General features: G+C 40.5%; 1 protein-coding gene across 2 annotated transcripts in view; it reads left to right on the plus strand.

The window, feature by feature from the left end:
* The window catches only part of UTP20 (UTP20 small subunit processome component), a 79,641-nt gene that overhangs the window by 10,456 nt on the left and 54,667 nt on the right, over positions 1-14,518 (plus strand). Inside the window, exons 9-17 of one of the 2 annotated variants that reach the window (XM_016223172.2) lie at positions 187-333; positions 417-551; positions 1,705-1,782; positions 3,482-3,660; positions 9,016-9,171; positions 9,271-9,359; positions 10,838-10,943; positions 13,281-13,431; positions 14,287-14,349. In XM_016223172.2, coding sequence (XP_016078658.2) covers positions 187-333; positions 417-551; positions 1,705-1,782; positions 3,482-3,660; positions 9,016-9,171; positions 9,271-9,359; positions 10,838-10,943; positions 13,281-13,431; positions 14,287-14,349 — 1,104 coding nt within the window. The remainder of the gene's footprint in view (positions 1-186; positions 334-416; positions 552-1,704; positions 1,783-3,481; positions 3,661-9,015; positions 9,172-9,270; positions 9,360-10,837; positions 10,944-13,280; positions 13,432-14,286; positions 14,350-14,518) is intronic. The other variant, XM_016223173.2, reaches the window with a different exon arrangement.

A 14,518-nucleotide genomic window follows, 5' to 3' on the forward strand; every position in this document is an offset into this window, starting at 1 on the left:
ATTGAGGTTCAATTCCTAGTCAGGGCACATGCCCAGGTTGCAGGCTTGATCCCCAGCAGGGGATGTGCAGGAGGCAGCCCATCAGTGACTCTCATCATTGATGTTTCCATCTATCTCTCTCCCTCTCCCTTCTTCTCTCTAAAATCAATAAAACATATTTAAAAAAATGAAATTCTTTGTTTGCAGGAATCACTCCTGGATCTACATACAAAAGTAACCCAAACTAACTGTGGTGAAAGTTCTGAACAGATTAAAAGGTTGTTAGAAACATATCTGATACTTGTGAAACATGGAAATGGATCAAAGATAACCAAGCCTGTTGATGTTTGTAAGGTAACTTCCCAACTTAATTTGCTTGAAGTTTGTTCATTAAAAGCTGGTTGCTAAGTACACGTCGTTTTTTCTTTTACTTATAGGTATTATCTCAAACATTGCAAATAGACCATCTTTCCACATCTTGCCGGGAGACCCTCTTGGATGTAATTTCTGCTTTGATCCTTGGTGAAAATGTTGCCTTGCCAGAGACCCTCATCAAAGAAATCATAGAAAAAGTAATTTACTTCAGCAAATATTGAGTAGTTAATAATATGTGTAGCATTGCATAAGCCTCCTGGGGGTGTATAAATGAATCATGGCAAAGGTTCTGCCTTCGGGGAACTTACCATCTTATTAATTTTTGAATTGTATGCTATAATAAGGAAAACTGTGTGAGTAAAAGCTAAATCTGTTCAGCAAATATTCAAGTATGTATAGCCTACATTGTAGGATATGGACTAGATTTCACGGTGGACACTACAGTGCCCGTGATTTTTGATAGGGAAGTGGGGCCCTGAGAGTAAGTAGTTATAATTTGTGGAACTAATCTATTGATGTCATATAGAAACATAGTGTTAATTTTTTGGGGGGTTGAGTGACAGAGATGGCTTTTCAAAGGACTTGTATTTGGGATAATCCTTGAAGGTTAAATAACAGTCTTCCAGTCAGAGAAGGGGTTGAAAACTCTAGGAGAGGAAACAGCAAAGCTGTGTTCAAAAATGTGTGCAGTCGAGGCATGTGGGCCCATGAGGGAGCGTGATGTGTATCAGGCCTGCAGGGTCTGCTTCGCTTTGAGAAGTTAGGTTGAACGGTTCCCTGCAAGTGTTAGAAATCCCTGGGAAAATTTTAAACAGGAAAATGATTTGATGAAATTTGCGTTTGAGTGAGTTTAGAAGATGGATTAGAGGGAAGTGGGATTGAAAATAAGTCAGGCTCTTCCTAGTAGGCCCTTCATGTAGTGCGCAGTAGAAAGGATAGAGGAAGGTGTAAAATCTTGCTCCTGGCTCCTGCGTCATTCCCTGGAGCTGGAGAGAATTGAGCAGCTCTGGCAGAGCCCTGTGTGACGCTAGAAACGCTGTGCCCGTCACATCTGTGTAAGTTCCTGTGGAGGAGGCTTAGCTTGGGGACAGATTTATACTAGCTGCTTTCCCAAGGGGGCCTCAGTGCCTGTGTCTCCCACCTGGGTGTGTCCTTCTGCACAGGGGAGACTCAGCAGTCAAGTTCTTTTCATCTCCGGTGACTGTATTAACTTGTATCAAGCACACCACTACTTTCAGCTTGCAAGTAGAGGACTTGAAGGTTTGGGATTTTTTTTGTTTTTGTTTCTTCAGGAATGGGGAAAGTACTCCCTGTGTACTTACTTTAATATTTTTTACTTGTGGTCCACAGACTTTTGAGAGCCAATTTGAAAGACGTTTAATTTTGAATTTTTCCGAAGTCATGTTTGCTATGAAGCACTTTGAGCAGGTGAGCAAAATAATACTAAGTTTTGATTTGTTGTGTTTTTAATCTGTCATGGTAAAATAATCAAAGTTAAAACCCTGTGATTTTGTTTGCTTTTTTTAGAGGAACAAGAATAAATATTGGATGTTTTGTTCATATGTATTTTTTAAAGCAATTATATTCCAATTTTTTAAATTACAGTTGACATTCAATATTAGGTAAGATTCTGGAACCAGCTTGTTTTTCAATAATCCTTTTGGAAGTTATAGAACCATGTGGTAAAAAACAAACAAACAAAAAAACCCAGGTTCAGGAACTTCTATGTGAATTTGAAGCATAGACAATAGTTTCTCACACATTTTACATGGGAGGAATGTTGTGAATTGATTTCATTGCTACAAAATAGATACCTGATGGAATTAGGTAGAAATCTTTCTCATTAAATCCTAGGTCTATTTTATGCCTTTCCCCTCATTCCCATCAAACATTTGCGACTCCTTGTAACTGGTAATCCTTCAGTATACTTCATGGAAACCTATTTCTGTATCTGTTCTCTCATTTTCTCTTAGTCTTTAATAATATATATTATCATTTATCTCAAAAAAAAAAAACCCAAAAACTTCTTTGTACACATCCTAGTCCTGTTCTTTCCTACCCAGTGAGGGCCCTATATCTGGCTTATTTTTTTTTTTAAGCATCTTTTTTTTTCTTCCCTGTTCCTTTTGGGCTTTTTTTAAAGTGTTATATTTATCAGAGCACTCTGTGGTGTTTACAGTTTAAAGTCAAATAGGGCTAAGAGGCAGTCACTTGATTTCCACTCCCGTCTTACTCATCAGGAACAAACCATCTAAAGGCGTTAGCTGTTTTCTTGTGGTGTTTATATTTTTAAGCCATCTGAGTTTGCTGCTTTTCCTCCCTGCATTAGCTTTGGCCCTCATCTGCAGACTTCCTCCTGTGGTAGGTGGATTATGGTTCTTTTACACTTCTCGTCTTAATGGAGTTACATCACAAATTTAGCTGAACTCATATTCACTGTATACATAGTCCTTATTAAAAGCAAGAGTATTTTATAATTATATTCCTTCCCTGTATACCTTCTCATTTTTCCTGAAATTGCTTCAGTCTTTAAAAACTAAAAATTGTTTTCTTTGAATAGCTGTTGAGTCATCCTGTTTTCCAACAGCATTGTAGAGTGCTTTTCACATGGCAAACCGTCAGATAATTCAGCAGCTCAATCCCCCCTCCCCACCCTTTTCTGGGGACATTCCTCCTGGAGCAGTTCTAGTCTGACTGGGTTGCTTTCTCAGCCCACTGCACAAATGTCAGGCTAGAACATCCTTTGCTTTTCTTTTGTTTCCTGGGTCCCACGTCTTTCTTGTGTTTACTCTCTTATTTTGATGAACATTCTTCAGAGGTTCCTTCAGAGGTTAATGGAAGTAAAATTTTGAGATTTTAGTACATCTGAAAATATCTTTATTCTCTCCTAACACTATAGTGCTAGTGGGCTGAATATAGAATTCTACATTGTCATTTTGCCTGTTTTCCAGTCATTGCTTCATTGTCTTCTAGCTTCCATTGTTCCTGGGGAGAGATCTGATCCCATCATGATTCCTTGGTTATGATCTTTTTTTTTTTCTCTGTGGAAGCATTAGAATCTTCTTTTCCTTAAGTGTTCTGAAATTTATATCTGTTAATAAGTGTGATTTTTCTTTCTTATTTTTAGCTTTTTCTACCCAGCTTTCTCTTATATATTGAGAATTGCTTCTTGATTGATGATGCTGCAGTCAAAGATGAAGCTCTGGCCATTTTGGCCAAGCTCATTCTGAACAAAGCTCCACCTCCCACTGCTGGCTCAATGGCAATTGAGAAGTACCCTCTGGTTTTCTCTCAACAGACAGTGGGGTGAGTTCTACATCTTTATTCTCTATATCGTTAAAAACAATGCATTAACCATCCTGTGAAAGTGAAGACCTGTATGTATTAGCTGTAAAGATGTCCATGATATATTGTTATGTGAAGAAAGCAAGTTGTAGAATAGTATGTGAAATATCCCATTTTGTAAAGTTAAAATAAAAAGTATATGTGAGCATAGGAAAACACATGGAAGATTCACAAACAGGTTAACTTGTTAATGTCAGGAGGATGGTAAGTGAAAGGAAGACATGACTCTTAAATTTTTTTAACCTTTTGTTTTAAAGTACATTCATGTGCAGTTGCAAGAAATAATACAGAGAGGTTCCGTAAACCTTCACCCAGTTTTCCCTGGTGGTAACATCTTACATAAGTTCACTGCAATATCACAGCTAGAAAATTGACTTGGTACAATGTACAATTCCATGTACATAGTATTTGGAACTGCTAGGCAGAGTTCTTAGACTTGACATCAAAGACTTGTCTTTGCACCCACCTTATTCAGAGTTACCAGTTTTACATGCATTTATCTCTGCATGTGTATGTAAATGGATATAAAGTTCTATGCAGTTTTATCACGTGTATATTCTTAACTACCACCAGAGTCAAAATACAGAGTTGTTCCATCACTACAATGACCTTTTGTGCTACCTTTTAATAGCCACACTCAGCCTACTGCTTGCTCCCCACTCCATCTCTATCCCCTGGGAACCACTAATCTATTCTCCATTTTTATAATTTTATCATTTTAAGAATATTATATAAATGGAATTGTACAGTACACCTTTTGTGATTGGCTTTTTCACTCAACATAATTCGCTTGAAACCCATTCACGTTGTGTGTAGCAGTAATCCATTCCTTTTTATGTCAGACGTCTCTACGAGCTTATTGCTGAGTATTATTTAATCATTCACTTGTTTAAGACGTTTGGGTCATGCCTAGTGTTTGGCTGTTATGAATAAAGCTGTTATGAACATTCCTGAACATTTTATTTCTCTGAGATAAAGGCCCAAAAGTGAACTTGGGTTATGTGGTAAGTGCCTGTTTAGTTTTCTCAAAGGCTGTGCCACTTCCCTCTCCCAGCCGCTGTGTGAGGGACCTGGCTGCTCTGCGTCCTCACCAACCCTGGACAGTTTCGCTGTTTTTATTTTTACCAGCCTAATAGGATATAGTGATACCTCATTGTAGTTTTAATTTGCAATTCCATGATGACCAATGATATTGAGCATCTTTTCGTGTGATTACGTGTCATCCACACATTCTTACTGAAATATCTGTTTGTTTCCTTGACCCATTTTCTAACTCTAGTTTGTTTCTTTACTGTTGAGTTTTGAGTGCCTCATATTTTCTAGGTACCAAGTCCTTTTGTCAGATACGTGGTTTGCAAGTATTTTCTCCCAGTATGGGCTTGTCTTTCTTCACTTAAAGATTTTTTCACAGAGCAAAGTACTAAATTTTGATGAGGCCCAGCTTATCAACTTTTTCTTTTATGTCAAGTCTAAGAACTCTTTGCCTAGCTGTAGGTCCCAAATATTTCCTCCTATTTTTCTAAAAGTTTTATAGTTTTATATTTTACATTTAAGTCCATGATCCATTTTGAGTGAATTTTTATAAGGTATGAGATTTTGGCCAAGTTTCTTTTTTTGCCTATAGCTGTCCATTGCTTTTCTTCCTCACAGAACTGCTTTTGCACCTCTGTCAAAAATCAGTTGGGCATAAATGTGTGTATCTATTTCTAGATTCTCTGTTTTATCCCATTGACTTATGTGTCTATCCTAGTCTAATACCACACTGTTTTGTTACTATAGCTCTAAAATAAGACTTAAAATCTTGAAGAAATATTCTATTTTATTCTTTTTCAAAATTGTTTCATCTATTCCCGTTCTTGCGCCTTTTATATAAATTTTAGGGAAAAAACTTGTCTGTGTCTACAAAAAAGAAAAAAATCCTGATGGGATTTTGTTTGGAATGACATTAAATTTATATATCATTTAGGGTAGAATTGACATCTCCTTAAGGATACATAAAACTGTTAACTTTGTTTACATCATGAGGCTGGCAAGAGGAAGAAAGAAGTGACTATTAACATTTAGATTATATAGCTTTGCATTTAAATTGTTAGAGGCCATGGATTACTTTCTTAATTCTATTAAAAACTATACATACTCTTTGGAACTTGAAAACAGAGTTTATATAAGTATGTGAGAGAATTCTGCTTATCATCTTTCAAATAGTTAGAGTGGGTGTGTTCTGGAAATTACAGATTAGGAAACCAGTCCCTTATGTGTTTATACATAGGAATAATCCTTTTTTTTGGATTAGTCAGACCTGTTGCTGCATTCCTTGAGTTTGTGCTTTGAAGCATTGCAGCATCCCTTGAGGTGGGTGTCACTGTCCCCACAGTCACACAGCAGAGTTAGGTTTTGAGTCTGATCACCTTTGATTCTGAAGGAACCTATCTTCACATATTGCCCGTATGCCGACCTTAAGAATAGCTTCTCTTTCAAAACACACCAACGGGATCCTGTTGGTTTTTCACTTGGCCGAGCTCTGATTCCTGAGGAGTGGGTAATCAGTAACCCCTGTATAATTATTCCCTTGGAATTTTCTCTTGATTTTGCAACACCAAGCCAATCCCCACCAGGCAGATTCCTTGCAAGTGGCCAGGACTATGGGTTCTGGGCAGTGGGAGTGAGCTGCGTCGTTGGCTTCCGTGAGGTGAAGCCAAGGGTGCGACTGGGGCTGCAGATCAGGCCTTCTCACACCGCCGTCCCAGCCATCTCAGACCCTTCTTAGAATGTGACATGTGAAGCATGAAAAAGTTAATGGAGGCATGGTACCTAATGTAAGGCGAGCACCACAGCTTCTGTGTTCATTCCTCTGAGGAAACCTCCTGCCACCTCCACAGAAACAGGATATATGTGACTGGCCAGTCACCTTTGAGAATATTCTTAGACACACCTCATCCACTCCTCACAGATGTGTTGTGAGAATAAAAGGAGATGATAGATTTGAAAAGACTCTTCAGAAGGTAAATTTATTCTGCCACTTGACAGATACTTACTGTGTCGGGCACTGCTCTGGGCATAACAATGAAAGAAAAAAAGGCTTCTTCCTTTGAGAAGAAGACAACATTCTTGGGGTGAGGGGAGCGTGTGAGGCAGGGAAACAAACAAGATAATTTTACATAGTGATAAAGAGGAAAATAAAGCAGGGTGCTGGGACGGAGAGGGCATGGAGAAGTAGCATGGTCCACTGTAATGATTGGAGGAGCCAGCCTGGCCAGGAAGGAGGCCTTCTAGGCAGCAGGAAGAGTTGCTGGAAGGCTCTGGGACAGGACTAAGCCCAGCATGTGTGGGGAACAAAAAGCAAGCTGTGTGGATAAGGAGCACTGGCCAGGAGGAGAGCGGAATGAGGAAGGGAGAGAGAGGGGCCACGCCCCGATCCCTTAGGACCTTACAGAATGAGGTAAGGGGTGCAGATTTCACTGCAGGAGCTCATTGGAGGTGTGACGAAGCAAGGGAATATGTGACAACTAAAGATGTACTTGTTGTTTTAATATATCTTTATTGATTTCAGAGAGAGGATGGGAGAGGGAAGGAGAGATAGAAACATTAATGATAAGAGCCATTGATTAGCTGCCTCCTGTACTCCCCCTCCTGGGGATCAAGTCCAAAACCTGGGCATGTGCCCTGATCGGGAGTCAATCGGTGACCTCCTGGTTCATAGGTTGACGTTCAACTGCTGTGCCACACCAGCCGGGCTAAAGACGTACTTTTTTAAAGCATCTTGATATCTCATTTGTAAGGTTTTTGCAGATTGTTCAGTCACGGTTAGTACTAGAAAGACTGTATATCAAGATGTAGTGATTTTTAGAAATTGCCAGTGAAATTAACTGTCAGAATTTCCCAACATTCAATATCCTGATTGAGTGTGAAACAAAAGGGAATGCAACTTTTTGGTTGATTTTAATGATAAAAAGAAATAAAAACCTGACATTCTGCTTCTGTTGTGTAACAAGCTATGCATACCGGACATGGATAAATTATAAAAACATCACTTTACATGTTTGTATGATTTTTCTTTTGATTAGATTTTGGTCTTAAAGAAGACTGAGTTACATTTCATTGGCAAAAATAAAAAGAGGCTAACAAGAATAATGCCAAAGTAACAGATACTTAAAACTGTCACATCAGAAGACATCACTGACCATTTATCAAATTAAAGCAGCTGAGAAAGTTCTAAATCATAACCATTTTAGTGACATTTGTCAGATTCACTGTGATAACTTTGCAACATTGTTCTGCTTTTGTGAAGTTCAGTGGTCGCCCTTATCTGAGGAGGATACGTTCCAGACCCCCAGTGGATGCATGAAACCTCGGATAGTACCGGACCCTATACATACTATGTGTTTTTCTTTACGTACATATCTATGATACAGCTTAATTTATAAATTAGGCACAGTGAGAGATTAATAACAATAACCGATAATAAAATAGAACAGTTATAAGAATATACTGTGATAAAAGTTTTGTGAATGTGGTCTCCCTCTCTCCAAATATCTTATTGTACAGTATTCACATTTTCCTCGAAAGGAAACACTTGGCAGCTTCTCTTTGACATAGCGGAGTTGCCAGCGTCACCAACTTTGTGCTCTGGGGCCATTATTAAGTAAAATAAGGGTCACTGAACACAAGCACTGTGATGTCTTGACAGTTTATCTGATGACCAAGACAACTTCTAAGGAACTAGTGGGCAGGTAGCATCTGCAGTGTGGAGAAGCTGGACGAAGGGATGACTCACGCCCTGGGTGGTACTGAGTGGGATAGTGGGAGATTTCGTCATCCTCCTGAGAGAACAGCATGCTATTTAAAACAAATTAATTAAAAACACACACACACAAAAACGGATGAATTGTTTGTTTATGGAATTTTCTAGTGAAACCACAGATGGGGGGGCCAGGCGGGACTTACTGTAGTAAAATTGTGTCTAAAGGAAAGAGGGTGGTGGAAGTCAGTTTATTCCAATAAACTTACCTCTCCAGTTCTTAAAAATACGTCCATCAGTACAAAATTCGGAAATACTTAAAACTAAAAAACCCTTTAAGTTATGAAGCAAAATAAGATAGAAGAAAGTAGAACCAATAGGGTTGAAAAAAAGCCTCTCACTGAAAATTCAGTAAGTGATACACATGTGTTTACTTGTTAATATTCACCCATCACCACCAGTTCCCTCCTCTCCCCAAATGCTCCACAACGAAAAGGAGCCCAATTCTATTTCAAACTTCTTAAGGCAAGAGTGATTGCATTCTGCTCTGCTTTAAACATTTGTTTATCTTCTTTCAGATCCTATGTAAGGCAGAGGAAGGCCAGATCCAAGGGAGGAAAGGAACAGATTTCGGTATTGGACCATCTTTTATCTATAATCCAGTTACCCCCAAATAACGGTGCTACTTTCCTCTCCTGTTCCTGGGCAGCCCTCGTCGTGTTGCCTCACATTAGGTGAGAAAATGAACCTGTTTTACCTTTTTTAGCCATCCCTGCTGTTCCAGGGAAAAGCCAGTGTGAACTTTTCCCTCTTTCTCCCCACTTCTTGGACAGACCTCTTGAGAAAGAGAAGGTGATCCCGTTGGTCACATGCTGCATAGAGTCACTCTTCATGACTGTTGACAGAGGGAGCTTTGGAAAAGGTCAGTAACAATTCCCGTTTGTTCTCTGTCTTTCTCTTCTGACACTCCCAAAGCCATTGTAAACCCACAGAACAGGAGAGAATAGCACTGCGTTTTGTTCTGGCATAACCTCTTGTGTGAAAAATACTGGAAACAGAGCAAGAGGGAGGTGTTGCACTTGTACTTCCTAACCTGGTGAACAGATCAGGGTGGTGTAAACATAAGCTGAATCTGAAGGTCAGAGAAATAAGGACACCCCCGCCCCCCAAGCTCCAGCCTGTGTATTGTTCCCTGTCTCCCACGCCCAGTCTGCCCTGATATACATCTTATGCTCTAGGCATTTGCTGATACTGAGCGACACACTTCCTTTTCCAGCCTCTGGCTGCCCTTGGACATGTGCTTCTTCTTCCTGGAGTTCTCTCTAGGTCTTTGCCATTAGATCAGCTCTCATTTATCTTTCAAAACTCAGCTCAGGCACAACACCTAGGAAGGCCTCATGACTCTTCTAGGCAGAATTTGTCCACTCTGCCCAAAATACCATTTCCTCTTGTATGCTCTTGTACGTCTCCCCTCACTAGCCTGAGAGCAACTATTTAAAATAGGTATTTTGTTTTATTCTAGCACAGTGTGTTTTTTCTAACAGTAGTCATTCATTCAGCTATTAATATGCTAGATCCTGTGTTAGATACTAAGCAGATATATTAGAGAATAGGGTAGACTCACCACATTTCAAGTGGTCAGCCACACGTGAACTACTGGCTACCATATTGGACTGTGGCTGCTTATTGGCCCAATTAAGAACATTCCTACCATTGGGCAAAGTTCTGTTGGGCAGCACTCTTCTACAGTCTAGGGCTTGGGAAAATGTTTATGTAAAGGTCTAGTTAGTAAATATTTTAGGTTTTGTGGGCCACATTCAGATTGGTGGTATATTCTGTTAGTTTGTTTTTGTTTTAAACAAAGATAAAATTAAAGAAAAATTCTTATCTTGCCAGCCATATGAAAAGGACAAGATTTGACTTACTGGCCATAGCTTGCCAGCGTCTGGTCTAGGATTAAATGAATGTATAATTAATATTAATTAAGCCATTGAATATGCAACTCCTTATAAATTGGAGACATAAAGTCAACAGGAGTTTTCTATGAAGATAATCTTAGCCTTTGAAAAGTCCAAGTCTGCTCTCCTCATAACTTCTAATTTTGGCAGTGCCAGTCGGTGGGACCATTGACCTTCCTCCTCACCTCAGTTAGTGGAATATGCATTTTTATTCTCTAATTCTGAATATATTTTTCTCTTAAGAAAGTTAAAATATGACCTGGAGCCTTCTCTTTTTAGTTCCTTCTGTTAACTTCTGACATTTTACAGACAACTCTTTAGAAGGCTCAAATTTAACTGAAGAAGATTGTATAAATAGCAAGTGTCAGATAAATGAGATGTCTGGTAGTGACTTTTCTCAAAGAAATAAGTCCTGTGGTTTCTTCTGTTTTTCTGCATTTAGGAAACTTGTTTGTTCTTTGTCAAGCTGTAAATACTCTGCTGAGTTTGGAAGAATCTTCTGAGCTTCTTCATCTGGTTCCCGTGGAACGTGTGAAGAATTTAGTATTGTGAGTAAACACATTCTCTGTTTACCTTAATAACGACTGAACTGTGAAAGCGTCTGTGTTTGTGAAATCTTGGATGTTTCGTACCTGAACTGTATTCATGTAGCAGATTTATAATCAATTTAAATCCTCCAATTAAAAGAGGTAGAGTTCTTGACAGCCTCTAGATACAGATTCGTCCTGGCACAGGGGTGTTTTGCTGTGTGTGAGTTAGTGTTGCAGAATTAGTGAGGGGTGCTTCATGCTGAGTATCCCAGCCACAACACCGCAGTGCTCCCTTTTGTGCCTTGCTCAGTGGCTCCACCACGCACGTTCCTGCTCCTTTCATGCTCTCTCAGCTTGATGCGGGCAGCATCTCAGAAGGCATTCCTGTGCCTTCACCAGAATAGTCTGCACACCAGAATAGTCCAGCGCTCTTAAATTTACTTGAGCCAGCTCCCTGTTTGGGCAGTAGCTGGGGCCATTCGCCACTCACTGCTCCGCTTAGCACCCTTTCTCAAGGACGGGCCTCCTGAGAGCCAGGTGAGGGCGGGAGCCCAGGATGGCTCATCCCCGTCCTCTCGAAAATAGGGTTTCTTTCTTATTCAGAGTATCACAGAGCTCCCTTCTTCCCCCCATTGGTCCCTCCAACCCTTCCACCCCCTTCCCAGTCACTCTCCACACCTTTGTCCCTGTCCTTGGGTTGTGCATATATGTGTATAAGTTCTTTGACTAATCTCTCCCCCCCACTCCCCTCCTTCCCTCTGACATTCTTCAGTCTGATCCATGCCTCCATGTCACTGAATCTGTTCTGTTCATCAGTTTATTATGTTCTTTAGATTCCACATATAAGTGAGATCATGTGACGTTTGTCTTTCTCTGCCTGGCTTATTTCACTTAGCATGATTTTCTCCAGGTCCTTCCATACTGCCCCAAAGAGTACAAGATCCTCCTTTACAGCTGCGCAGTATTCCATGGTGTAAATGGCCCACAGCTTTTTTATCCGCCCATCAGTAAAAACATGATTTCTTAATATTCTTCTTTCCATAAATATTCATTTGCTTTTCTCATGTACCAGGCCCTGTTCTGGGTACTGAGAGACATAGTGAATGAATCACAAAATTTCCTGCCTTTGTGGAACTAACACACTAATAAGAACAGACAATAAACAAAGTAAATAAGTAAAATAAATAGCGTGTTAAATGGTGGTGAGAAAATTAAAGCAGAGTCGGGACAGGGGGAGTCTGGAGGTTGGGGACAATGGCAGTTTTAAGTAGGGAAGGCTCACCAGGAAGGAGACATCTGAGCAGAAGCCCAAATCAGCAAATGAGGAAGCTACAAGGGTGTCAGGGCTTAGAGGCACTCTCTCTTCCAGACCCAGGGACGGGGTGTGGGGAGGGGGCTGGCTGGAGCAGCAAGGAACTCTTATGGCTGAACAGAGCAAGGAGTGGGTAGCAGGACAAGAGCACCTAGAGGTGGGGGTGGTAGGCAGTGTATGAGCTTTGGCTGTTGTAGGGCCTTGGCCTTTATTCTGAGTGAAAGGAGACATAGGAGGATCTGGGGCAGGGGGGGTGACTTAGGCCTAAAAAGGATCACCCTGGCTGCTGTGCTGAGAAGAGACTGAGGGGGGATAAGAGAAATCATTTAGGATCTCTTTACATTTGCCGTTTGTCACTTGCCATGTCAAATGCACTCCTCACCCCCTTCGCCCTCTTCCCTCCAGCCCTGCAACCTAGGCTCTCAGTCTGGCCTCCTCTCCCTGATTTACTTTTCTCCACCACACTCATCACTGTCATACTGATTATTTATTAGTTCATTTACTTACTGGTTGCCTTCCTTTATTAGAATGCAAACTCTGGGAAGAGAGGGAGTTTGTCTTTTGTTTACTGCTATATCAAGTGTCTAGAAAAGTCCCCAGGACATAATAGACACTCAGTGTTTGTTGAAGACGGAGGGTCCATAGAGCTTGAGCGGCTTACCCAGGCCTGTATTGCTGGTGGGTGATGGGACTGCCCTACCCCAGAGCCTGTGTGCTGGGCCCCTCCTTTGTACTACTTCCCTTAAGCTCAGTGTCATTGTTATTGACAACTATATAGATTGAAAAGACAGCATTAGATTTTAGTCCAACAGCATATTCTAATCCTGCCTCTGCCTCCAAATAGCTGTGTGTCCTTGAGCACGGCACTCACTGTCACCAGGCTTCAGATTCACCTCCAAAATGATGCTAAATGTCCATGTAAAACTTTTACGTGTTCCCTTTTACATTGCCTTCATCAGTGACAATTTTCCATGGTTTCTGTTTTAGTCTAAATGCTCTGGGGTGTGTGGGACAGTTTGGGTCTAATAAATATCTTGTTGCAGAATGTTTCCTTTGGAACCATCTGTGTTGCTGTTGGCTGATCTCTATTATCACAGATTATCCTTATGTGGCTGCAAAGGGCCACTTTCTGAAGAAGCTCTAATGGAATTATTTCCCAAGTTACGAGCAAACATTTCAACGGGTATATCCAAGGTAATACTGTTGTGTGGTGTGTTCTCCGTCTCTGTACTTTTTTAAAAAAATATATCTTTATTGATTTGAGAGAGAGGAAGGGAGAGGGAAAGAGAGAGATAGAAACATCAATGATGAGAGAGTTATTGATCGGCTGCCTCGTGCATGCCCCCGACTGGGGATCGAGCCCACAACCTGGGCATGTGCCCTGAACGGGAATCAAACCATGATCTCCTGGATCCCTGGTCAATGCTCAACCATTGAATCACTCCCGGCTGGTCTCCGTCGCTATATTTTTGTTTGTATATATTGCCAGTGGTCACCACAGCTCCCTAATCAGAAACTGCTGCTGTGGGGTGATTTATGTTTAAAGCAGCAATTCCTAAACACCTACAAACATTGCAGCAGGTCCAGTTGGGGAGCTTGAAAAAAATCAGTTCTGGGTCCCTACACCCCACTGTTGTGATTCTATAGGAATAAAGTTTCTTAAAGCCCTCTGGGTGATTCTGCTGCTCATTCAGGTGTGTAGAACTACCTGAATGCATTATTCAGAGATAAAAATCACTAATGTCAATGGAATTGTAAACCTAATAAGATTCTTTGCACTTATTTCCGGAGATGCCTGTAGTGTCATGGTTCAAAGAAACTATCGTTTTATGTGCAACCTTCCCTTCCGTCTAGTCTGGTCAGTAAGTGTTCCAGGTACTGTTTGAGGTGTGGTTGGTGTTGACCATGAAAGAAGAGTAGAATAGATTTGTATTACTCTGACAACTGGTATATTTTTCATAGTTCTATAAAACTTAGATCTCACCGGCTGCTTAGTTTCTTCTTATGTTTAAACTCTTGACTTTGAAACATGCCTATTCCTTCCCCCAGATTCGGCTTTTGACAATAAGGATCCTAAACCACTTTGAGGTTCGACTTCCGGAACTAATGGAGGTATTTTAACTGTTCGATTTGGATAACTTTTTAAAAACGTAGCTCGATATATATATTTTTTGTAATTCTTATTCCCCCCAAGCCAACAAGGCCACCAGCGAACCTCCACAGTTAATTGGTAACTATTATTTCAGGCTTTTGTATACACACATGTAATTTAAACTAATTG

The sequence above is a fragment of the Miniopterus natalensis genome, chromosome 2 (genome assembly GCF_054644295.1).
Source record: "Miniopterus natalensis isolate mMinNat1 chromosome 2, mMinNat1.hap1, whole genome shotgun sequence".
Lineage (NCBI taxonomy): Eukaryota > Metazoa > Chordata > Mammalia > Chiroptera > Miniopteridae > Miniopterus > Miniopterus natalensis.